We start from the raw sequence: 25,282 nt of genomic DNA on the forward strand, positions 1-25,282 counted from the left end.
TGTAGCCTTGGATGCTGGGGTGTGTGTAGGGGGGTGTGCACCCAGCCTCTGCTTTTTAAGCTTAATGTAGGAAGGAATCGCTCCAAGTCACTCTATACAGACTGTAATCTATGTAAGTGAATTGTCATGGGAATTAGAATATTGCATCCAGCTCAGAACTTGACAATCACCATCGAGACACTAGGATCCCAGCAGATTCCCAGGACTGGAAACTCTGCTGTCACATGCAGATTAAAGCATCTCCAACTTCCAAGCACAAAGTTGCTAGCATCCCTGGATGGTTCCCACCATGCTCTCTGAACGACTGTCCCCCATGCACATGGCTGGTGCAGAGCTGCTTGTAGGGGGACCTGTCACTCTGATTTTCTCCCATCCGTCTTTGACTAAAGCTCCCATGCGTGGACGGCAGACCTATCCCACAGAGTGCTGGCCTATCTGAATTCACGGAATGTTGCCTTCACCATCCCCAGCCTGCAGGTGAGTATCTGAGTCCCATCTTTATGCTCTGCTCTCAGTGCTCACTGCTTGCAAACTCAGGGGCCAGGAAAGTTGGAGAACTGGGCAATACGTCAAGACAGTCTTTGCTTCCACAAGAAGAGTGTTCTGTCCAGTTTTTCTTGAAGGATAACACAAACTCGTTTGTCTTGCTTTCATCTTCTCACCTTTGGTGACAATGTGGTATATTAGGGTATAGGCTAAGTAAGCTTCTATAACAAGCTGACCCCAAGTTACAGCAGCTCAAACAATTTTAGTTTCTTTATTTATAACATACTGAGTTTATTTCTCCAGAGTTAAGTGGGAGATTCAGAGAGGAGGGGTAACTCTTTTTCAAAAGACCACCCAAGACCCCAAGATCTTTTTGTCTTTTTGGTTGGTCACCCCCTAAGAAGTGTTTGCTCCCATGGTTGAAACACCTCCCCCCACCAGGGAAGAGGGATCGAAAGAGAAAGTGAAGGGTGAGCATCTTCTTGTCTAAGGATGTGACTTGCAAGTTGTACAATTCCTTTTGTTTCTACTGTATTGGCTCAGATGCCATAGTCACATCTTCCTGCAAAGAAGCCATACACCCAGTTAAATCTTGATGTATTCTATGATAAGAAGAATATGGAAATGTATTAGTCAGCTTTCCATTACTATAACAAAATACCTGAGTCTGGGAACTTTATAAAGAGAAGAAGTCTGCTTTACTCAGTTGTAGGCTTAAAGTCCAAACAGCATGCTGTCGACTGTTGCAAGGGCCTCTTTGCCTGTGTCACCTCATGGTGGATGGTACCACCATGATGGAAACAGGTATGAGAGGGAGAGATCACATGGCAAGACAAGAAGCCTGGATTCAGGAATTAGGGTCACTCCTTTATAACAAACCTCTCATTAGGACTAATGAGGGTCCCTTGAAAATGACATCAGTTTTTTTCTGAGGATAGTGCCCCAATGACCTACCTCTAAACTCTACCTCTTACTCCAATGGGAAAAAAGCATTCAGCGCATAAATAATTGGGGGGCAAACCACTGCAGGGAGAATGGAGTTTTGGGTATAATTATCAGTCTTCCAATCAGGGTTCCAAGAAATAATCTTCTTCTCTTTTGAGTCTACTATTTCGAAAGCAGCCAACACAAGCATGTTGATAGAAGCAGTGGATATTTGCCTTGGGGAGCAATAGGGCACGGTGGAGACTGTGGAGAACCGGACAGAATGGCATGAGTGTTAGTGTGGCGTGTTGGGTCTTCACCGTTGCACTGTGGATAGCACACCCTTGAGGAAGTATTCTTTCAGTATTCCCAAACTATTTCCCAGTTTAGCAAAGAAATCACTCCTGTCATTGGCCAACAAATAAAGAAGATCCTTTTATTTTATTTATGTTCTAAGAAAAACGAAAATGTCAACCAACTACACCCAGAGAGTAGGTTGTGAACCATTGGCTCCTCCCAGGTGGCATCTGCTTTTGTCAGACGTGCATTAGGATAAAACAGATGCACCTCATGATGCACCTCACTACCCAAGAGAAAAGAAGGAGGCAGGACTTTTGTTTAGTGGCCACGTCTGACAAAAGCTTTTCTTTCCATGTACATATTCCTTGATTCGCTCAGCACCTACTTAGCGTCCTCTTTCTGCCAGTCTCTGTTTTAGACACTGGGAGCTCAGTGGAGATGAGACAGTCACGTTACCCCCAGTGTGGGGGCCTCCATTCTAGGGGGAGAGATGCTAAGTCGATCACTATTCAGTTCATTCCAGACAGAGAAGAGCAGGGGGCACTAACTCGTGCTAGGTACTGTCGAAAACACTGTGCACACTACCTCATCCCCTTCACAGCCCTACGTGGTGAATCCTGCCATGGTCTCTGTTTTCCAGATGAGAAAACGGAGGCCCAGAGGTAGTGTTGCTGATTGAACAAATGCAAACACAGGATGTCCAGTTAAATTTGAATTTCAGATTAATAATGAGTAATTTTTAAATGATAAGTGTAGCCTATGCAGTTTTTGAGATAAACCTACACTAAATTTTTTTTTTTTTTGCTCTTTATCTGAAATTTAAATTTAACTCAGCATTCTTGTTTTTTTTCCTGCAATCCTAATTACCTAGCGTATCCCAGGCCACAAGACAAGGAGGGGGTCAAGGTGGAGATTTGCGCATGGGTTGTGGGGGTTCAGGGTCAAGGTTTTGTCCACATCATACATGCTGCCCTTCCTAGAGTACCTCTGTTTAAAGAGATTTAGAAAGTAATTCTCCAGATTGCACAGGAAATGTCTTTCAGGAGAGACTGGTGGCCTCTCTCCTTGCCCTGCAGGGGACACCATAGAAGTCTGTTCACTGCCTGAATTTTGCCCCGTGCTGCAGCTGGCCTGGGTTTGGGCAGCAGTGCATCTAGGGATACTTGCCTTTCTGCACAGAGACCGGCTGCTCTAGACCAGGCACCAGGGAGTGGGGAAATAAGGCTGGCGGGGCCTGTGGCAAGTGAGCAGCTGCCGGGGGCCTGCTCTTGATCACCAATATTTGCATTTTCCAAGAGAAATTGGAAACCTGGATTTTGTGAGAAATTGCCCGACTTTTTTTTTTTTTTTTATTGGTACTGAGGATTGAATCCAGGGGTGCTTAACCCCGGAGCCACATCCCCAGCCCTTTTTATGTTTTATTGTGAGGCTTAGGGTTAAGTTGCTTAGGGTCTGGATAAGTTGCTGAGGCTCACTTTGGACTTAGATCCTCCTGCCTCAGCCTCCCAAACCACTGGGCTCACAGGCCTGCGCCACAGCATCCAGCCTTCTGACTTTTTGATATTGCGGATATTGAAAAATTTTGGAGCTGGACAGACCAAACCCATCAGTCGGTGGTCGGCTTGAGGACTTCATAGAGAATCAGGGGGAACAGGCCGGGCTGTTGGCCATGGTGCTGACCAGGCGCTCCTGTCTGTCTGTCCTCACCGACTTTCCCCCTCACTCTCTGTGTCCAGGCCGCTGTGGAAAACCATCTGCAGCAGTGTTTGTACCAGCCCCAGAAGCTCCTGCAGGACCTGAGGAAGACTGACGCCCAGCAGTTCCGGACCGCCATGAAATGCCTCTTAAAAGACAAGAGGGATCACCTGGTGAGTCATCTTTGGGGGAAGTAGAAGTCCTGAGCTGAATGCAACTGAGCTGACCCGGGCCTGGGCCTTCTTTATTTCTTCCTCCCTCCTCTGCCCCCTCCAACCCGCTGGGAGCTTTAGGACCTAGGTCTTCCCACTTACTTTCTTCCTACGGAGTGTTATAATTCGTATTCTTGTGCATGCTAAGAAATGAGGGGGACTTCTCATAGTTCGGCTTGATAATCATCTATGAAGAATGGCTATCGAGATGGACATAGAGAGGAAATGCTGTCCCTGTCCTTGCGCAGCTTTTGGTCTCTGGAGCAAAGACAAAAAGCAGAAACGTAATTTCCACAAAGTGAGGTTAGGGATCTGTGGGCATCACAGAGTGTCCTTTGGGTCCCAAAAGATGACCTGTAGAGTCTTCTTTATTGGAGACAGTTTGGTGTGGAGCAGTGTTTCTCAAAAGAAGTTGAACCATTTAAATATTTTTTTAAGGGTGCCTGCTATAATTTTATTAGTAGCAGATGAAGTAAATTTTTTAATTGATTTTAAAAAAATAAATGGTAGCAGAATGCATTACAATTCGTATTACACATATAGAGGACAATTTTTCATACTTCTGGTTGTATATAAAGTATGTTGACACCAATTCGTGTCTTCATACATGGACTTTGGATAAAGATGTCCATCACATTCCACCATCATTGCTAGCCCCATGCCCCCTCCCTTCCCTCCCACCCCTCTGCCCTATCTAGAGTTCATCTATTCCTCCCATGCTCCCCGTCTCTACCCCACTATGAGTCAGCCTCCTTATATCAGAGAAAACATTCAACATTTGTTTTTTGGGGATTGACTAACTTCACTTAGCATCATCTTCTCCAACGCCATCCATTTACCTGCAAATGCCATGATTTTATTCTCTTTTATTTCAGAGTAATATTCCATTGTGTATCTATTTTTCATCCATTTATCTACCGCAGGACATCTAGGTTGGTTCCACAGTTTAGCTATTGTGGATCATGCTGCTATCAACATGGATGTGGCTGTGTCCCTGTAGAGTGCTGTTTTAAAGTCCTTTGGGTGTAGCCTGAGGAGAGGGAAAGCTGGGTCAAATGGTGGTTCCATTCCCATTTTTCTAAGGAATTTCCAGACTGCTTTCCATATTGGCTGCACCAATTTGAATCCCTTATTTATTTAGTGGTGCTAGAGAATGTTCGAGGGCCTCAAGCAGGCCAGGTAACTGTTCCACCATAGAGCTCCAGCTCCAACCCCTAATCACAATCTCTTATTAAAATGTGTTGGATACATCAAACCAGTTTGGTAGGAATGTAATATTTCCTTTAGAAATGAATTTAAGCTTAAAAAAAAAACTCCTTATAAAGGAAAATACAAAGTATACCACAATAAAGGCACCCATGGGGTGGCGGCCCATGAGAACGGTATTGCTTAAAGTTCACTGAGGGATTCTAGGTGGGAGGCATCATTCTAATGGGAGTGACTAGCAAACTTTCTGTAAGGGATTGGCTAGGAAATATTTAAGGCTTTGCAGGAAAAAACAAGCTCGGACACTATTACTCAACTCTGCCACTGAGGAATGAAAGAAGCTATTAGAAATGAAGCTAATAGAAGTGACTGTAGACATATCCCATGAAAATTATCCACAGAAACAAATGGTGGGCTAATAGTGGCCTAAGGGACAAATAACTTGCTGGCCATCGCTCTAAGGGTTTGACATGCATGCACTCATTGACTCCCTTCCAGGACCCTCTGAAATAAGGTTATAGGAATCTTACCATTGTAATATTCAGATGAGGAAACTGTGGCTTGGAGAGGGTGAACAATCTCAAAAGACACAGCTTAGAAATAGCAAATCAGAGGTTGAAACCTGGGCTCCTAGTTCCAGCTGTGAGCCTTTCTGGCACTTAGAGAAGAACAAATTACAAAGGATTAAAAAGGAGGCAAATTCTATTGAAAAACATTGATCAAAATGTAAAATAAAGACACACTTGGGGGATAGTAATTTATGTTTTTTTAACACGTTCGATAACATGATTTAGCAGCATGTTTAATAACTTCTGTAATTTTGTGTTGAGTGTAAACTGTGGCTTTGCTGCCTACATTCATCCCCAAAGGAAGTACCACGTGTCAGTTTTGTGTTCGCGGAAATGAAGCTGCAGTTTCCCCCTCAGTGTCCACAGATGCCCTGAATTCCCACCCCAGGCCCTTGCTTCAGAACCACGAAGTGGCTGGGGCGCCTGTAATCCCAGTGGTTCAAGAGGCTGAGGCAGGGGGATCACCAAGTTCAAAGCCGGCCTCAGCAACTTAGTGACGACCAACACTACTCAGCGAGAAGCTGGCTCAAAACAAAATCACCGTGAAGTACACCGTTATTCAGTCACCACAGCAAATGACTGAAACTAGGAAGCAGTCAATCAAGGTTCTAGTGTGGGTTTGTGCTCCCAGACGCAGTTCAGATCCCAGCTCTGGGGACTGGTGCATATTCTCTGTTTTGCTTTTGTCACCTGTGACACTGAGGTAGGAACCGCCCGTGGAACTCTGGCTGAGTGTTCACAGCTCCCAGGCATTTTGCACATTCGTTTTCTTGCTCAGGTCTTACACAGAATCTAAGCATCGGTGCTGATTTTGCAGAGAAGGAAACAGATTTTTTTTTTTTAAAGGTAAGCAATTTACTTAGGGAAAAAGTCGGGCCCTGGGATGTTACCCTGGGAATGCCTGACCTTTGATGCTTATTCTGTAGGATCAGAATTCAATTGCTCCATGCTTGGCACAGTGCCTGGCGCGTAGTCAGTGGTCAGCAAATGGTGGCTAGTTTTGGAGGGTACATGGGGTGAAGGACAGAGGGATCCCTCAGATTGGAAGGAAACCTCATCCTCATTCCTGAGTTCTGTGGTGGAAAGCATTTGTCTGTGCATTTGGAGAGACGGCTTGTCAGTGTCTTCCAGGTCCTGGGCACTCCACTAGACACATGACCTTGGCCTCAAGGTCTTTCCTGGCTCAGCCTTGGATGCACATAAGGATCATATGCCAGAGCTCTGCTCCTGACCAAGTAAATCAGACTGTAGGCAGTGGTGCTGGAAACCAGAGCTTTTCAGTCTCCCTGGCGATTCTGAACCCTGGGCTTGGAGGGAAGAGAGGCTCACAGCATCTTTAATGCATCAAAGAGTTTGGTTCAAGATGCTCCAGGAGCACCCAGTGGAGGGAGAGCTGACTTGAAGTAGGAAGTCGGAGGAGATCAGAGGAGACTTCGCCAAGGAGGTGACGACAGGAGAAGGGGGCTGGGGATTCCAACTAGACTAAGGGCCTGAAGTGTGACAATCAGGCTGCATCTGGAGAGCGATAAGTCACCTAAGGCAGGTGAAGTAGGTGACACCCTTGATTTTGTTGGGTAGGTGATGGAAGGTTCTAGAAGTTTCCACGTAGCGGCATGGAGTCTCCCCAATGCCATAGTGTGTGGTCCCCCCTGGGGCTTCTGAGTCAAGAGGGCATCTCTCAAGACAGCCCTGCTTCTCTCCTTGCTTTAGGACCTGGGGGACGTCGTCATCGACTTGGGAGCCATTCGGGAACAAGCTCTGCAGAGCCCTGGTGTGAACCGCACCCTGTTTCTGGTCACGCTGGAGCGGTGTTTCCAGGTGTTGAACTCCCTGGAGTGCGTGGAGATCCTGGGCAGGGTGCTGAGGGGGTCCTCAGGCAGATTCCTCCAGCCAGACGTCACAGAGAGGCTGCCCCGGCACCTGCGTGAGGACACCTTTAAGAACCTGTGAGTGCTTCCTCCCACCCTCCACCTGCCTGAGAGTCCCAGGAGGTAACACCTGGCAGAGGGGAGAAGACAGGTGGACACAGGTGGATGTGTGCCTTCCGAGCAGAGGCTTAAAAATCCGAGGAGTTGAGAGATGCTCTGATTAAAACTGTCTCTGAAATTTCAGCCATCCAGGTTCTGACCCGCAATCTTTGCTTGTACCATGATTCACTTCGTGTTTTTCTTTATGAGGCCTCATCTTTATTACTTGAAGTATTTATTTTAAAAGTAAGTTTGATATTATTACCATAAATGGGAATCCGGCACCCTTTGTCTTGGGTGATCATAAAGAGGGATAAGGATGAGAGCAACGTGTCACCCAATCCCAGCCACCTGTGTTGCTCTCCTGGGTGTCTGAGCCGGTGTGAGTTGCTATCACAGAACCGCGGTCCGCTGGGGGGGCTCAAACACCAAATATCGATTTTTTACAGTTCTGGAGACTAGGAAGTCCATGTTCAAGGTACTGGCAGATCTGGTGTCCCGTGAGGGGTTCTGGTTCATAGAAGGCGTTTTTCTTGCTGTGTCCTCACATGACAGAAGGGGCAAGAAGCTCTTTGGAGTCTCCTTTAAAAGGGCACCAACTGCATTCACGGGGGCTCCACCTTGTGACCCTGAGATGATCCCATGGGATCGACTTCATCTGAACTTCGCCTGGTCTCCTGAACCCCAATCCCCCTCTTCCCACTCTATCCTCTTTCCCTTATGAGGATTATTTTCATCCCCGTCTTTCAGACAAGGAAACTGAGGCACAATGACTTGCCCCAGGTCAGACTAATAGGGAAGGAGGCAGCATTTTTGCAAAAGGACAATCTTCTCCTCAAATAATATTTACCATTTTAAAGAAGAACTTTGTCTTCCCCCTGCCCCTGTTCTTTCACCTTCTCTTGCTGGCCTTAGGGGAAGAACGGAAAATAAAAATCTAAGGAGAAGACATTTATTTGGATTTAAGGGACAGTTTGCCTGTTCACATATAAAATGGCTGGAGAAGTGACTGGGATAAAATTTAAGCTTAGAAAATGTTGGCGAATTGGTGGTTTGGTGAGTTGATAAACTGGTGGTGCAGAAGAGAAGCTTCCAGGACATGGAGATCCAGAGGTTTTGCAGATTGGGCAGGAGGAAGGGTCAGTGCCAGATGCTGTGAAAGGTTAAATCCTGTTTGGCCAAACAGGAACTCTGGGCATGGCGAGAAGGAGGCCACTGGTGACTTGGGCCACGGAGGGCGGGGGGACGTGGTACTGGAGGAACCAGATGACACCATGAGCCAGAAGCTTCACACCCAAGAGACCAGACAGAACGCGTACGACGTATGTCCATACAAAAATTTGCACAGGAATCTTTATTAAAAGACAATATTCATAAAAGACAAAGTTGTTGGAAATAATCTAAATGTCCATCAACTGATGAATGGATGAAGGAGATGTGGTGTATTCACTCATACAATGGAATATTATTTGGTCCTAAAAAGGAATGAAGGACCAACATACTCCGACCTTGAAAAACATCATGCCAAGTGCAAGAAGCCAGAGACCCAATACTGTGTATTGTTGGCTTCTGTTTATGTGAGAGGCTCAGAAAGAGCAAATCTATAGAGACAAGACGTAGATTAGTGCTGTCTAGGGGCTGGGGAGATTGGGAGATGAGGGGGTATTAGCTAAGGATATGGAATTTCTTTTTGAGGTGCTTAAGATGTTCTAAAATGGGTTGTGGTGATGGCTTCACAACTCAGGGTGTCCTGAAAACCATGGAACAGAATACTTCAAGTGGACAAATTATCGCGTATGTAAATAATATCTCAGCAAAGCTGTAACAGCAGCCAAGGCACCAGGAGGCGAGGAAGCGGAGGCAGTGGGCACAGGCCACTCTTTGGATGGTGTGACACCCGAAGGAGCGAATGGCCCCAGTTAGCCAAAGAGTGGGAAGGACCTCATCACGCGACAGCTTTGGGCACGTCTGCAGTTTGGTTCTCCGTTCACCCCTCCACCTGCGTGGTGCTAACGGATGCCTGTGTTTTGTCACGTAGCTCTGCCGTGCTCAGAGACCTCTATGACCAGACCTCGGCTCATGCGCAGAGGGCCCTGTATTCCTGGATGACTGGCATTCTGCAGACGTCTGCCAACACCTCTGGTGAGCTTGGGCTTGTGTGGGTGGGTCACCCGTGGGGAGTCTGTCCTCCAAAGAGGCACTTCATCTCTGAAAGAGGGGCTCGATGCCACTGCCCTGTGCTCTCTACCACCCTCCCTGCAACTCCCAGAGAGGGTTTAGTGAGGCTTAAGGTTAAAACTACGCGGGTCCTCATCAACATGCTCTTTACATATGGAGAATGTATCTGTATCTTCAAACCAACGGTGTGTCTTAATATTTTAGAGACAGAGTTGATGGGAACCTTTAGAATGGGGTTACAAGTTCAAAATCTGTGTAAGAATATCTATATTAAAGTGAGATATGTTTTTTTTTTATTATAAAATCTAGGCAATAGCTGGCCATGGTGGCTCATGCCTGTAATCCCAGCTACTCGGGAGGCTGAAGCAAGAGGATTGAGAGTTTGAGGCCAGCCTGGGCAACATTGTGTGACCCTGTCTCAAAGTAGAATTAAAAGGGCTGGAGGTTCTGCAGTAGAGCACCCCTGGGTACAATCCACAGTACTGCCAAAAAAAAAAAAAAAAAAGAAAAAAAAAGAAAAAGAAAGAGAAATCTAATCAAGTCAATAAGGCACAGATTTAGTTTTCTGACCTTCCTGGCAACCAAAGTGGAAATATGTCAGGATTATTTACCTGCATTGTATTTATTAGAAGCCTATTTATGTCCTAAGTAGTCAAACTCAGAGTCAGGCATTGGAACGGTGGTAGAGTTCAGTTCTGCAAGATGCATGAAGTTCTGGATGTGGGTGGTGGTAATGGGTATACACTGGGCCTGTACCCCTGGCTCTCTGCATTTGTGGGTTCAACCAACTGTGCATGGAAACTATTTGAAAAAAATGTGTCTGTATGGAATATGTTCAGATGTTTTTCTTTTATCCCCTGAACAATATGATGGAACAACTATTTCTCTAACACTTATATTGTATTGAATATTATAAATAATCTAGCAATGATTTTCAGTATTCAGGGAGGAGGCGTGGGGGTTACCTGCAAACTCTCTGCCATTTTACATAAGGGACTAGAGTAGCCAAGGATTTGATATCTGTAGTGGGTCCTGCACCCAAACTCTTATGCATACTGAAGAATGACTTATTTAGTACCACTGAGCTGGACAATTAAAATGCTTAAGATGGCAAAATTTATATTATGTGTATTTTATCACAATTGAAAAAAAAATGATGTAGAGAAGAATGGTTATTGTAGGTTAACAATGCAAACAACTTCTCAGCTTCAACCTGGTAAATGCTTCATGTCAGGACTATAAAAAGCATTAATTTGGGGGAGGAGGGTACAGGGGATTGAACCAAGGGTCATTCGACCACTGAGCCCCACCCCCAGCCCTATTTTGAATTTCATTTTAGTGACAGGGTCTCACTGAGTTGCTTAGTGCCTCATTTTTGCTGAGGCTGGCTTTGAACTCACAATCCTCCTGCCTTAGCCTCCTGAACTGCTATGATTACAGGCGTGCACCACTGCACCCTGCTCAGCAAAAAAGAGCCTACTATGTGTTGGCAGCTGAGGATATAGAAGAAAATAAGACAAAATGTTGCTTTCTGAATTCATCCTTTTATTGTGGAAGGATAGGCGGAGAGAAATTTTTAAAGAAGGAGGGATAGGTGGAAGGGAAATCGAAAGAGAAAGAATGAAAGAGAGAGAGAGGAGACAGAAACGAGGAAGGGTTATTACTTAGGCTAGAACAGGCCGTGGCAAATGCTTTCTGTCAAGGTCATTTAAAAAGTGAGTAAATATTTTATGCTTTGTGAGCCCATAGCCTCTGACACTACATTTCCATAGCAGCCACAGAGGGAAAGGCTGTGTCCCATGAAAAGTTTATTTCTGGATTCTGGAATCTGAAATTCATGATTTTCACCTGTCACCAAACATGAGTCTTCTTTTCTTGGCTTTGAGGTTGTGTGAAATTACGTTGTGCTCTGGGGGTGACCCATGGGCTGTAGTTGGCCAATCCCTGGACTAAGGGATCAAGGAAGACCTCTCAGGGGTGATCAAGAGGAGGAAATGGAATCAGTCATGTGGGGTTCTGCAGAGAGGGCATTCCAAGCTAAGGGACAAGCACATGCAAAGGCCCTGGGGTGGGAATGAGCAAGGGGTGTTGGGGAACCATAAAGGAAGCCAGTGGGGTTGGAGCCGAGGGAATGCCAATCAATCCTTTTCCTGGACTTAATCTCTGAGATTTGTGTGTAGGGAGCATTAGTAACATAATAACAATGTGTTGGATGCCTAGCAGAATCCCCTCTTCCTGGAGTATAACTTCAGCCTCTAGGAACCTGAATCTCACACTGTGTAACCCTGAGAGAGTCACTCAATCTCTAAACCTTCCTAAGACTTTATTGCCAGAGTTTAGGGACAGATTTTCCTTCTAGAATTCCTATATGGTAAATTTCTTTTTTTTTTTTTTTTAGAATATATGTATTTTAATTGTAGATAGACAGAATACCTTTATTTTATTTATTTATATGTGGTGCTGAGGATGGAACCCAGGCCCTTACACGTGTTAGGCAAGTGCTCTACTCAACCACAACTTTAGCCCCGTAAACTTCATTTTTTTTTTAATATTTATTTTTTAGTTTTCGGCGGACACAACATCTATCTTTGTATGTGGTGCTGAGGATCGAACCCGGGCTGCACGCATGCCAAGCGAGCGCACTACCGCTTGAGCCACATCCCCAGCCCTAAATTTCATTTTTTAAAAAATATTTTTAATTGTAGATGACCACTACTTTAATTAATTATTTTTAAAATTTTTATGTGGTGCTGAGGATCGAACCCAGTGCCTCACAGGTGTGAGGCAAGCACTCTGCCACTGAGCTACAGCCCCGGCCCAAATTTCATTATTAATCTACAGTGAATTAAAGTTCATTCTGTTTGGACCTCGAAAATTCTTTGTCTCATGAAGGTCCCGAGCTAACTGGAAATACTTTGGCTATTAAAGATGTCCCCAGATGAAACTGACCAAATTATATTATGCACCAGCACAAATTTATCACAATGAACCCCACTCTGATGTACAATTACAATGCACCAATAAAGAACTAATAAAAAATAGAATATCTCGAGCTTGGGGATCATTCATCTGCAGAAGTATAGTTCATGCTTAATCATTGTTGGCAAATGAAGAAACTCAGCTTGGTTGTTGGTGAAATTCATGGTTCCTCCCCAGTTATCTATCCTCTGAGGCCACCTTTTTATTCAATAGCCAAGTCAGATGTCCAGAGTCCCCTGTACTCTATACATTTCTGATTCCTGGGTCAAGGGAGACACATAATGTTCTCCTGAATGAGTCTGTGCAAAAACTGACTTTTCCATCTCATTTGGAAACGAGTCCCCACCCACATCTCCTGAAACAGCTCTTAGTGACGGACGCACATGCTCTCCCTTCTTTCTTTCCCCCAAATGCCACCAATACAATTTGCTGTGTGGAAAAGTCTTCTACTGAAGAACTGGGAACAATGGCAGCCAACTCCAACTCTGTGACCCAGGTCTGTGTGCAGCATAGTGTCTCACGGGTGAGCTTTTAATACATGGTCGTTGAATGGATGAGTGAACTCAAGAAGGAGGTCCTGATGTCCAAGATGCCGTTGGCCATCACATACCAGTGGGGAGACTTTTATATAAGTATTTACTTATTCATTCATTCATTTTTTGTAGACAACTCTGTTTCCTGGGTCAGTGCAGAAAACTTATGGATTTTGGGCAGATACATGGTTCACCTGTCATTTGAAGAAATCATGAAGATTAGTCCCGTAGAGGTAAGCTGGAAAAGCATATTTATATGTCCCCGTTACTAATCCACCTGGGGCAAGGTGTGTGTGAAACGTCCAGGGTTCAGCCGGCCAGTCGAGGTGCTCTAGAAAGTGTCCACCTGCCTCTGTCCAATTTGTCTCTAGCTTCTAAAGAAAACTCTTGGAACAAGGCCTCCGGTGGTGGCAGTAGGATTGTGTGCTGCTATAGAAGGGTAATGGGAGAAAAAAAAACAGCACAGAATTAAGACCCCTTTGATGTGAATCATGATGAAGGAAGGGGAACGTTGGCTGTGCACCAAGAATCATTTGAGGGCATTTTTGAACTCAAAAGGCCAAGGACAATAGCTATCAAGTTTCCAATCCTTGGACGCATGAACGCAAGACCAAGCAACATGGATTAATAGCTATTTCTATTAGTAGTGACTTCTAGTAATATCCCTTTAGCATGAGCAGTGACTGGGTTTTATAGAGTGGATTTTTTTATAGAGTTTATAGTGGAGAAATGTCCATGTCTGGGGTCACTTAACTCGGTCATCAACCTGTCTCCTTCTGATGTTGACTCAATGACATGAAAATCCCTTGGGAAATCTTGACTCTAGGATGCAACCTCCCAAGAATGTCGTCCATGCAAAGGCCTTCATAAAGATTTTGGAGCCTGTCTAAAAAAACAAAAAAATTTTTTTGTACTGGGGTTTGAACCCAGAGGTGCTTTACCACTGAGCTATTTCCCCAGCTAGTTTTATTTTTTTATTTTAAGACTTTTTTTTTTTTTTTTTAAATTTTAAGTTGTTCATGGCTTCACTAAGTTGCTGAAGCTGGCCTGGATCTTGCGATCCTCCTGCCTCAGCCTCCTGAGTCACTGAGATATCAGGTAGGCACCATGGCCTGGTCTATTATCATTTCTTAAACCATAGGTGACGTGACTTTCTACTGGCCATTCAGAGAAGAGTTTGTATCAAATGAGTGGCTCATTCAAAGACCAGCTAACCCAACAATATTCTGGTTATTATGAAGCCAGTTGCAGAATTAAATTCCTCTTTTTTACCTAGGAGGCTGGGAGTTATTCAAACACCTCCCAATTTTTATAACCCTCTGTCCTAGGATTAACCCCTTGGGCCCCCATTTACCCTCCCAGCATTGAGAGATTTTTCTAGAAGTAGACTGAGGTTTAATTCTTAGAAATCTGAGCTCTTCAAGGGAATTTCCAAGGTCAGGCATCCATTGAAACTTTTCATTATCTAAAAGTATAGAGAAGAAAGGAGAAGGCACGGGGCATGCGCACTAAGAGGGAATTTTATATGGGCCAAGAGCAGAGTCCACAAGGGAGGGACAACTTTACGAGCCTCTTTAAACACAAGACACTGCATCAAAATAGAGAATGAGAAATCCGTTAAACACCAGGAGAAAGATCTGAACCCTATGGTCGTAGAATATACAAGAGCACCTTTGGAAATGTAGGCAAAAAGGGAACGAGAATACAGATAATCCGAAAACTATATTTAATAAAGTCGAATATACACGATGCGCCACATTCTGTGTCTTACAAAGAGAACACACATTCTTTTTTCTATCACCCGAAGTCCATCTATAAACTCGATCACCTATTACAAAATCTTGATTTCTCAAAGCAGAAAAATTTGTGGACCATCTTCTCTGACCTTAAAACCAATCTAGGAATCAATGTGTCAAGATTAGCTTACAAAGTTCAGCTGCCGAAATGTTAAAGGAATCATTCTTAAATAACAGTTGGGCTGAGGAGGAAATCAAAGCAGCAGTTACAGACCGTGAAGAAATCAGGAGAGGGCTGGGGATGCAGTGCAGGGTCAGAGCACTTGCAAGCATGCAAGGTGCCGGGGTTTGATTACCTGCATTGCGGGGGGGGAAAGAAATTGATGACAAATGTCAGCTGCCAATGGTGGTGTACCCAAGTGTCTGGGATGGGGCACAGCGCACTGGGCCCTTCCACGCTCCTCTCTGATCTTCCCGTCTCTGTCCACCAGATTGGGCTGTTCATCAGCTATGACAATGCCACCAAGCAGCTGGACACAGTCTATGACATCACCCCTGAGCTGGCCCAGGCATTTCTGCAGAGAATCAGCTCCTCCGGCTTTGACGTGAGGAACGCCTCGACCATCCACAGGCAAGGGGTGTGGGTGCTGGGCCCTCTGAGCTTTCTTCCAAGACGCGATCTTCTTTTCTCATAGTTAAGCTGAACTTTTTTCTCAACACACGTTCAAAGCAGCCAGACCCTTTCCCTGGGTCTGGCTGCTTTCCAGTACCAATGTCCGATTGTCAGTCTCTCAAGGAGGGTGGAGCCAGGTTGATGGCCATCAACTAGGTGCTCTGGCTATGCTGAGGGGATAGTCTTCCTATGAACCCCAAAGGCATTCATTAAGGAAAGAGAACTCAGTATCCACCAGGACTGCTCATCATTTGCTGTACCTCTTCTTTAACTTTCACATTCATCCTCGTTCCTTCATTCATCATATTTATCTTGATGTGCTATGATGAACAAAGCAAGTCTCTCATTTATTAAAAGTTCAATGAGGCAGGGCCACCCTGTACAGTAGTACAGAGGGTACACTGCCCAACTGTATGCAGCAGCCTTACAGATAAGTGAAATAACTTACTGGAGATCAACTATCTAATTAGAATATGGCTTCTAACTTCAGTTGGCCTGAATGTATGCTTTGGATATATTTTTTTCGTGGGGGGGTACCAGGGATTGAACTCAGGGGCACTCAACCACTGAGCCACATCCCAGCCCTGTTTTCTATTTTATTTAGAGACAGGTTCTCACTGAGTTGCTTAGTGTCTTGCTTTTGCTGAGGCTGGCTTTGAACTCACGATCCTCCTGCCTCAGCCTCCTGAACTGCTGGGATGACAGATGTGGGCCACCTTGTCCGGCACCACTGGATGTTTTGCTCCCAGTCAGACCAGGATTGAATCCTTCTGCCCTAGACTATTCTGCCTGCTGGTTTTTCTTTCTTTTTCTTCTGAAATCTTTGCATCATCCAGGTAAGTAAATAATGATTTTGGAAGCAGACCTCTCCTTCAGGGTGAATGAACCCCGTGTGTCCGTGTGGAAAGCAGGCAGTTCTCAGTGGCTAGTTCAGGAGGTGAGATGACTTAGTTGGATGGATCTAGACAGAAGTCCCAGCTCCCCTATTTGCCTTGGGCAAGTCACTTAGTCTGAGTCTCAGTTTGCCCATCTATGGGGTGGGACTGATGAGAACTCCTACCTGTAGGACTGTTGCAATAGATGACTCAGGTAAAGGCTCAGTCCAACACCTGGTGAGCAGTAGCTGCCGAGGTCCTGACCCTTTTGGTTTGGACTGGGGTGGGTGTGGTTGCAGCCCCCCAGCTCTGAGCCTTCTGTTAGTATCCCTCATCTTCTCACGCAGGTTGGGGCTGCTGGTTTGTTTCTACGATGACCTGGAGCTGCTGGATGCCGCCCTGGCCCAAGTCCTCCTTCACCAGATGATCAAGTGCAGTCACCTGCGGGGCTTCCAACCTGCAGTTCAGAAGGTGCCGGTGGGATGCAAGGCCCTGGGGCTTCTGCCTCAGTTTTACCAGCCAGAGGAATGGGGAGAACAGCCTTGCCTGGTCTTGGAGAGAACACTGGTGGTGTTGTTAACCAGGATCTAAACCCAGCCACTCAAATGGTGTCTCACGTCCTGGGATGAATGTAACATGGGAGAGAGTGACATCAAACAGCCTAGGGAAGAACCTTGGAAAGATGGAAATTCAGTCAGAGCAGCCACATCCTGCTGGCATGAGCTTAAAGATCACCCGGGGATCTTAAATGCAGATCCTGGTTCAGGAGGTCTGGGGCGGGGCCTATGCAGGTGCATTTCCAACCAACTCCAGGTGACAAGAGCTGCTGGAATGGTTCTTGATGAGTATCAGCCTCTCCAGGTCCACCCCCAAGACTCTGAGGTTACCCGCCTGGGATTGGGGTGGTTTCAAAGCTCTGCAGGTGACTCCAACCAGGATCAAGAACCCTGGGTGGTGGGTTTTAGTTATTGAGCCCCTAGACCAGGCTCAGGACAAATTAGCAAGTGAGGGTGGGTTGGTTTCCTCTCTGCTCATCTCTCTCTTCTTTCATCCATTCAGATCTCAACCTCTTCACTTCCTTTGGTCCTTTCCAATTTTTGTTATTAAAAAGATGGCATGAAAATAATGTTAAAGACATTTTTATCAAGTCATCAATAATTTTACATAGCAGTTTTTCACACATGATCCTTTTGAAATCTCCAACCCCATTTTTTTTTTTTTTTTGGTAGTACTAGGGACTGAACCTAGGGGTGCTCTACCAACCCCAACCTTTTATATTTGTATTTTTAAATTTTGTGACAGGGTCTTGCTAAATTGCCCAGGCTGGCCTTGAAATCGTGATCTCCTGCCTCAGCCTCCTGAGTTGCTAGGATTACAGGTGTGGGTGTCTGTGCCCCGCCCCAATCACAGTGGACATGTCACATTAGATCATCAGTCTTAGTCAATGCATACTTTTCAAGGAAAAGAAATCCTCAAGCAAACTCCAACAAAAATAAGAATAAATGTATTTTATATCCACAGGGATAATTGTGGCAGCCCTGACCAAAAAGAAAGTCAAATACATTTAGATATGGAGGAACACTTTGGGATCACTTAACTCCGTAGTTCTCAAACTTGAGGGTGCATCAGAATTAGTGGGCAGGCTTGTTAAAGTACAGGTTGCTGGGCCCCATGCCCAGAGCCTGATATGGCAGGTCTGGGATGGAACTTATTCCTAATAAGTTCCCCCGTTCTGCAACTGCTGGCCAAGGACCACATTTTGAGAACCACTTCTAGGGAAGGGGAACCTGCTAAAATTGAGAGAAGCCAGGCACAGCCAGGAGGGTTCTTCTACTTCACTTTTCTGCCCCCCAGTGGCCATTTTAATATTGCATGGACCAATCTCGTGCACCTGTTAGAAATGGACATATTGTTGTAATACATTCTGGTGTTAAAATCTGCAGGCTCTCATTTTCTGGCACAGAGGTTTTGCTACAGTTGGCGAGTTTCCTTACCACAAGCAATTGAGACACACATGCGACTATAACTAGGCAGGCATTTAGCAATAATATAATTATTAAAATGATCATAGACATGTACAAAGACGTACAAGATATAATTTTAAGTGAAAAACATAGAACAGAAAATTATACTTCTGTTCATATTGTAGCTCTGTAAAAACTCCATGCTGTCTTTATAAAAGCACAGGGAGACTTGGAAGGATATACACCCAACTACTAATCATAGTTTCTCACCTTTCTTTCTTTTTCTGGTGCTGAGGATTGAACCCAGAGCCTTGTGTCCTTTGTACAAGTGCTCTACCACTGAGCCACTGGGTCACTCCAGCCCCAGACTTATTTTTAAGAGGTAGGATTTTTTAGACCACTAGAACTTTCTTGTACTGTTGAGAATTATTTGGACACAGATCATATCATCATGAAAAAGGCCCAGATAGTTTACAAAAGAAAAACAGCCATATATATATATATGGACACAGAATTCAAGGTCAGAAAAGGAAAATAAAATCTAGAAGAATGCAGTGGAATTGTAAGGGAGCAAAATTCCTTCCTGCTATGCTTTCAGGTTGATTTACTAGCACATTAATATTCAAATGAAGCCCAATTTGAATTTCCAGCACAAGAAGCCACTGCCTGTGGAGGTGGGGGTGGGGGGTGCTGTGTCACTGGACAAGGCAAGAGTGTCTTTTCCTCCTGGTCTCCGTACAGAGGCTTCGATGGGACAGGATGGGGGATAGATGAGGCTTAGATGGGGCAGGATGGACTCCATATGCCCAGGACGTAGTCAGAGGGAGACACTGACCTGCTTGATGTCCATGCTCATCTCAGACTGCTCTCCTTCTAGCTCAAAGCTGACCTCCTGGGTATTGCCACCGAGAACCGGACCCTCAACGAGACCCTAGGCTCTTTGTCAGATGCAGTCGTGGGTTTGACCTGCAGTCAGCTGGAATCCCTCTCCCCGGAAGCCGTGCACAGTGCCATCACCACCCTTAACCAGGTCTCAGGCTGGGCCAAGAGCCAGGTCATCCTCTTGTCTGCCAAATACTCAGCCCATGAAAAGGTGAGCTGGAACTTTTAACTTTTCCAGAGTGCCCTAAGACCCAAGAACTAGGGTATTTGTCAGCTCAGGCTGCTATAACAAAACACCAGAGTCCAGGAGACATCAAAAACACAAATTCAGTCTGGAGGCTGGAAAGTGCAAGATCAAGGTGTAGGCAAGGTAGTTTTTATTCTGAGGCCTCTTCTCTTGGCTTGTGGGGAACTGCCATCTTAGTTCCATGACAGCAAGCTCTCCAGTGTGCATTATTTTATTTTATTTTATTTTTTGTGAGGATTGAACTCAGGGTCTCACACATGCTAGGCAGGTGCTCTACCACTGAGCTACACCCCTAGCACTCTGGCATCCTTTCTATAAGGGCACTAATCCCATTGGTTCAGGGCCCCACCTAATCCTAATTACCACCCAAGGCCCAACCACTCAATACCATCACGTTGGGGGTTATGGCTTCAACATATGAATTTTGTGAGGACTCATTCTGCCCATAACAGCCAGTTATTATACACAGCAGGAACAATCAATCCGTGAGAATGCTCAGGAGGTCTCCCTAGGGTGGAATCCTCACTGTGCCCCTTACTAACAAACAGTGTGACATTGGGCAGTTGCTTAACTTCGCCTTGCCTCAGTTTCTTTACTTGTAAAATGGGGATAACATAGAGCCTACCCCACCTCATTGCTGAAATGTTATGTGATGTGACCCACGTACAGATGTTGGAGCATCAGGTGACATAATGGAGCATGAGCTCTGTGAGCTAGTGATCACTGAGTTGTTGGTCCTCATCCTGGGATCGGGGATGAAGTCATTTTATCCTAGCTTTGGGCTGCAGAGAAGGGCGATCAGGGAAGGAAGTCTTAGCCATGTTCTAGCTGGGGATGGAAAATGGATCTTTTTTTTTTCTGTATTTTTTTGATGCATTATAGTTACACATAATGGTGGGATTCATCGTTACACATTTGTATGTGCGCACAGCGTAACTATAATTTGGCCAAAATGATTCTCCAGGATTTCCCCTTTCTCTCCCCTCCTCCCTTTCCCTGGTCCTTTTCCTCTACTGATCTCCCTTCCATTTTCATGAGATCCACCCTCCATCTTTCTTTTCCTTTCCTCTCTAGTTTCCCACATATGAAAGAAAACACAGAACCCTTGACTTTCTGAGTTTGGCTTATTTCACTTAAGTTTCTCAAGTTCCACCCATTTTCCTGCAAATGATTCAATTTCACTCTTCTTTATCCCTGAATAAAACTCCACTGGGTATATAGACCACATTTTCTCTATCCATTCATCCAATGATGGACACCTAGGCTGGCTCCGTAGTTGGGCTGTTGTGAATAGGGCTGCTCTAAACACGGCTGTGCATGTATGTCTACAGTATGCGGACCTCACTTCAGAAATGGAACTTTTTTGGGGGGGTGGGTAGGAGTAACTAGTCTCCCTGTGCTGGGTCCAGTTGAAAGGGCTTCAGACTCCAGAGACTTTTAGAGAACTGGAAAGGTCTTGCTTTCTTTGGAGACAGTAAGAAACTCTCCTCGCCACAGAGAATGACTGAAGGAAAAAGGTATGCCTCTGATTATTTGGAAAACTGTCTGCTAGGCTTGCTGGAAAGGAGGGGAGGAGGCACGCATGATTTCTGGTAGGATGGGTAGGTCCATCATATCTCCCGTCAAACATCGGACTTGTATCTTGAAACTTTTTTTTATTCCCACTCAAAACTTCTGCACAGAGATTGATGAGTATGAGGATTTGGCAAGGCACATGCCTGTCGAGTGACAAGTGAATGGTCTCCAGCTCCTGTGAGTGGGGGCAGGGACTGGGTAACACTGAGAACTCCTGCCTCGGGGGAGGCTGATCCTCTGCTCTTGATAATTGTGCCCAGGCAGAATGTGAGCCCTGTATTATCTATGTTCATATTGTTTTGTTTAAAAAAATCCAGAAGTTCAATTCTGAATGCATATGAGAATTCTTCCTATAAATTTAACTAAAAAAATTAGAAACAATTTTTAAATGTTGTCAGTTAGTTCAAATTAATCACACACACAGTCCATTTATTTGTGCCACGAGCTTAAATAGCATAATAATTCCCCTAATATGGCCCTGATCACATACCTCATGTTTTTTTTTTTTTTTAAATTAACTAACTAATTAAAGTTTTTATGGTACTGGGGATTGAACCCAGGGGCACTTTACCACTGAGCTTTTTAAATTTTTATTTTGAGACTGGGTCTTGCTAAGTTGCTGAGGCTGGCCTCGAACCTGCGATCCTCCTGCTGCAGCCTCCCAAGTTGCTGGGATTGCAGGTATGGGCCACTCTAGCTGCCTTGGTTTGGATAGTTGATACTCTTTCAGGGTAGAAAGGGGGACAGTCTCTGATCACAGCATCTGTCTTGCTCGCCGTGTGTCCCATGGGGTTGCCCATTCATACCTGGCATGCAGAAGGGCTGGGTGAGCATCTGGGAGAGGAGAGGCCAGAGCAGAGCCTCACCCTGGTGGCGGATCCCCTACCAGGTGCTGTCCTTCTACAATGTCAGCCAGATGGGTGTGCTGCTGGCAGGGGTTGCCACCCAGGACTTCTACAGCATGGACCGCAAAGACCTCCTGCAGGTCCTGAGAAGCACCATCTCCCAACACCTGTCTGATTTGTCGCCTGCCCAGCAGCAAGGTGTCCTGAGCAAGGTGAGGTGAAGACAGGTGGCTGCTCACCTGTCAGGAGGCTCACAGGGGATGTGGTTTTGGGGTTTTGCCAGTGGGCTGTGACTCTGGGCCCTCCCTTCAGGGCTGGGATTATCTCATTCACTGGTGTTCGTGGTAGTTCTGAGCCCAGAAGATGCCTTCTCCTGATGGCTCTCCTCCCTCCTTCCTAGACAGGGCTCTGCTGGCCACGCTGTAGTTCTCTCCAGACCCTTGCTCTCCCTAGCCTGTCTAATCCAGAAAACATTTTTAAAGCCAGGTTTCTTGATCTAATAATGTGTTTAAAAATTGGTTTTCCAAGCCTAAAAACGATGTCTGAAGTTCAGAGTGCTTCTGAAAGCCCTTTCCATGGTCCAAAGTCAAGTTGTTATGCCTTTCTCAATTGAAGGAGGTCTCCAGAGGGGTTTTCTGGGTTTCCATCTTGCACTAAAGACCTTCACATCCAGTTGCAAAATCTGTTAAGAAACCCCTCCCCTTTGCAGATAGCAGTAGCATGCCTAGTTAAAATAAAGAGTGGATTTTGGAATAACCCCAACTTGGACTTGAATCTCACTTACCCACTTTCCACCAATCACTTCTAAGCCTCCGTCTTCCAACCTGTAAGTGGGAATAATGGAAGTCCCTACTCCATAGGGTTGCTAGCAGATCTCATGGATTATTTTTGTCCATGAAGCCATATCCAGCTCGTACCCAAATCTCAGGCACTTCTTATAAGGTCATTCCTCTTTCTTCTCACTTTGGGCAGATGACTGAAGTAGACGACACCACCTCAGGCATTGTGGAGATACAAGGGACTTTCTTTAAGGAAGTGTCTCTCTTTGATTTACGGAGGGAATCCCGATTCAACTCTTCAATCCTGAAGGAGAAGGAGCTTCGAAGGAGCCAGGTACCATATTTCACCACATAATCGTACCTTATATTGTCATACCTTATTTTTTTTCAATCCCCCAAATTGATTTATAACCTTTCATCATGTAATCATTGCACGATATAATTCCGTTCCTCGTGCTGCTTAAAAGGTGAACAGAGCAGCAGGGGTATCCACCAGGGGCATATGGATGCACATTTGTCTTCCCGTGCACCGTGAGCCACAAACCCTGAATTCTCAGTGCATTACATCGTCAGTACCTTTCTAAAAGCTTACTTGCATGGTTTAAAGCCCCATAGTACTAAACACACAAAAGTTGCATACAGTCAACATATTTTGCACAAGTGGTGTTGAGGCTGGTGAGTCAGGTAACAAAACCAGCATTAGTGGCACAGAATCTCTGGATACAGGATTAAAATTTGTAAGCCCCAACTTTGCGACATGGTAGTCAGTTTTCTCAAAGTGTACTATTTCAACTAGCATGCACCAATCAGTAGCAACTAATGCGTTTTCTTTGTTGATTTGACCTATTCCATTTTACAGTCTATTCACGAGTATTCTGTGCATCCAAATCTTGCACCAAAGACAATTTAGTAATAAATGATTTCTCAATAACACCAGCACCACTTTCTTAAAAAGCTTCCCATAAAGATTATGCCTCACTTTTTTGGCAAAATAAATAAATAAATAAATAAATAAATAAATAAATAAATAAATAAAGTTGGCATCTAAACCTGTTATGATCATGCAGTAGAACATGTTATGACCACAATCCCTGCAGCTCGATCCTGTATTTCTGACTGTCCGTCTTGTGGGAGTATTCTTTAATTTGGCAAAAGCGATTTATTTCTGTGGGATTCAACCCTGGAGGCAGAATAGTGTAGTGTTAAGAAGTGAGACAAGATCTGGATCCCATTTATTTTATTAGCTTTGGGGAAACTACTTCTCCCTACATGGCCTCAGTCTTCCCATGTGCAAAATGTAGATAATTTCTCATAAGGATCAGTGACACATGTCTCACGGCTCACAAGCATGGGCTGTAAATATTAGCAGATTGTATGTTTATTATATACTGTGAGTTCTGAGACCAGGAGGGCAGGATGACACTATTGAGGTTGAGGTATAGCTGTAGGACTTTCTCTGACTTCCTGCTCATTCACTCCTGATATTGAGCACATGCTGGGTGCTGCTCACAGCCCTGGGAGTATAGAAGTGAACAAAACAGACCAAAAATCCTCATTTGTCCTGGGGAATCTTGCTTACATGTTTGGATGATATTATGGTGACCAATTGCTATGTATCCAACAGCTGCCAAATTCAGTGGCCAGGATCACTCAATCTATTTTGGAAAGTACATCTTGCTGCAGGCAGTTCAAGATATATATATATATTTTTCCCAGCAATGAGTTGATGGAGTTGTTATTTCCTGAGATGGGGAGGATGGTAGGAGAGTCCCGGAAGCTGACCTTGTGCCCTTGGAAGTCTCTGGGACCACGCACACACACACACACACACACACACAGGGCCCAGAACTTTCCTCCACCCCTGCTCCTTTTGCCTGGGCCTTTAGGATACTTTAAGATCCTTAGCTACTGTGTCACAGAAGCCTCATTTGACGCTAGCTCATAATTTACTCTGTTTGGGGAATTATGCTCAAAGTTTCGGAGTCTATAAAATAGACAAATGTCATACTTGATCCTGTCTGCGAGTTAGGTATTCTGTAAAATTACATTCCTTAAAACAAATGTCTCCCCTGCCTGCTCAGTGTTGCTCTCCTGGAGTGCTCATCTGGGAGGGTTTCAGGCAAGTGTGAGCCGCCTGCAGTTCTTTATTGATGGCTCTTTCTAGCCGCTGCTGGTCTATTCATTTGCTTTTGTTCTGGGATACCCTGTACTCAGGACTAGCAGGTGGGCATGCCAAAGAGGCCACAGAGAGTCCTCCATAGGTCTGTGGCCTCCCTCTGCACAGGAAGTCATTCCCCAGCCCTGCTCCTGATTCACCCTTTAAAGCACAGGCTCTGTGCTCTGGAAATACTCTGACACCCTTTCAAACCCCTGCTTGGCCACTTAGCAGTTGTATGGTCCTGGATTAGCAACCCATTGGGCCTCCTTTGCCCATCTGTGCAATGGGTCAGAGTGCCCTCCCTACAGGGCCTGGCAGTCCTGGGCTCCATCAGTGATGTCAATCTCTCTTCCCTCAGGCCTTGTTCCTGTATGAGCTCCTGTCAAGGACAACCGGAAGGCCTGAGGAGCTCCTGAGGTAGGGACGTAGCTCAGCCCAGGGCTGGGAGCCCCGGGAGCTTCCGGCTGAGGAGCTGACTTTCCCAAGAAGGAGGGTTGGA

At 45.2% G+C, this 25,282-nt stretch overlaps 1 protein-coding gene across 1 annotated transcript in view; it reads left to right on the forward strand.

Annotated features, from left to right (window-relative positions):
- Otoa (otoancorin) overlaps positions 1–25,282 on the forward strand; it is a 67,734-nt gene that overhangs the window by 3,742 nt on the left and 38,710 nt on the right. The window contains exons 5-15 of the mRNA XM_077106125.1: positions 390–477; positions 3,447–3,578; positions 7,103–7,338; positions 9,398–9,501; positions 13,182–13,282; positions 15,277–15,416; positions 16,681–16,804; positions 19,175–19,390; positions 21,891–22,058; positions 22,819–22,959; positions 25,142–25,200. Coding sequence (XP_076962240.1) covers positions 390–477; positions 3,447–3,578; positions 7,103–7,338; positions 9,398–9,501; positions 13,182–13,282; positions 15,277–15,416; positions 16,681–16,804; positions 19,175–19,390; positions 21,891–22,058; positions 22,819–22,959; positions 25,142–25,200 — 1,509 coding nt within the window. The remainder of the gene's footprint in view (positions 1–389; positions 478–3,446; positions 3,579–7,102; positions 7,339–9,397; positions 9,502–13,181; positions 13,283–15,276; positions 15,417–16,680; positions 16,805–19,174; positions 19,391–21,890; positions 22,059–22,818; positions 22,960–25,141; positions 25,201–25,282) is intronic.

The sequence above is a fragment of the Callospermophilus lateralis genome, chromosome 19 (assembly GCF_048772815.1).
Source record: "Callospermophilus lateralis isolate mCalLat2 chromosome 19, mCalLat2.hap1, whole genome shotgun sequence".
NCBI classification, from domain to species: domain Eukaryota; kingdom Metazoa; phylum Chordata; class Mammalia; order Rodentia; family Sciuridae; genus Callospermophilus; species Callospermophilus lateralis.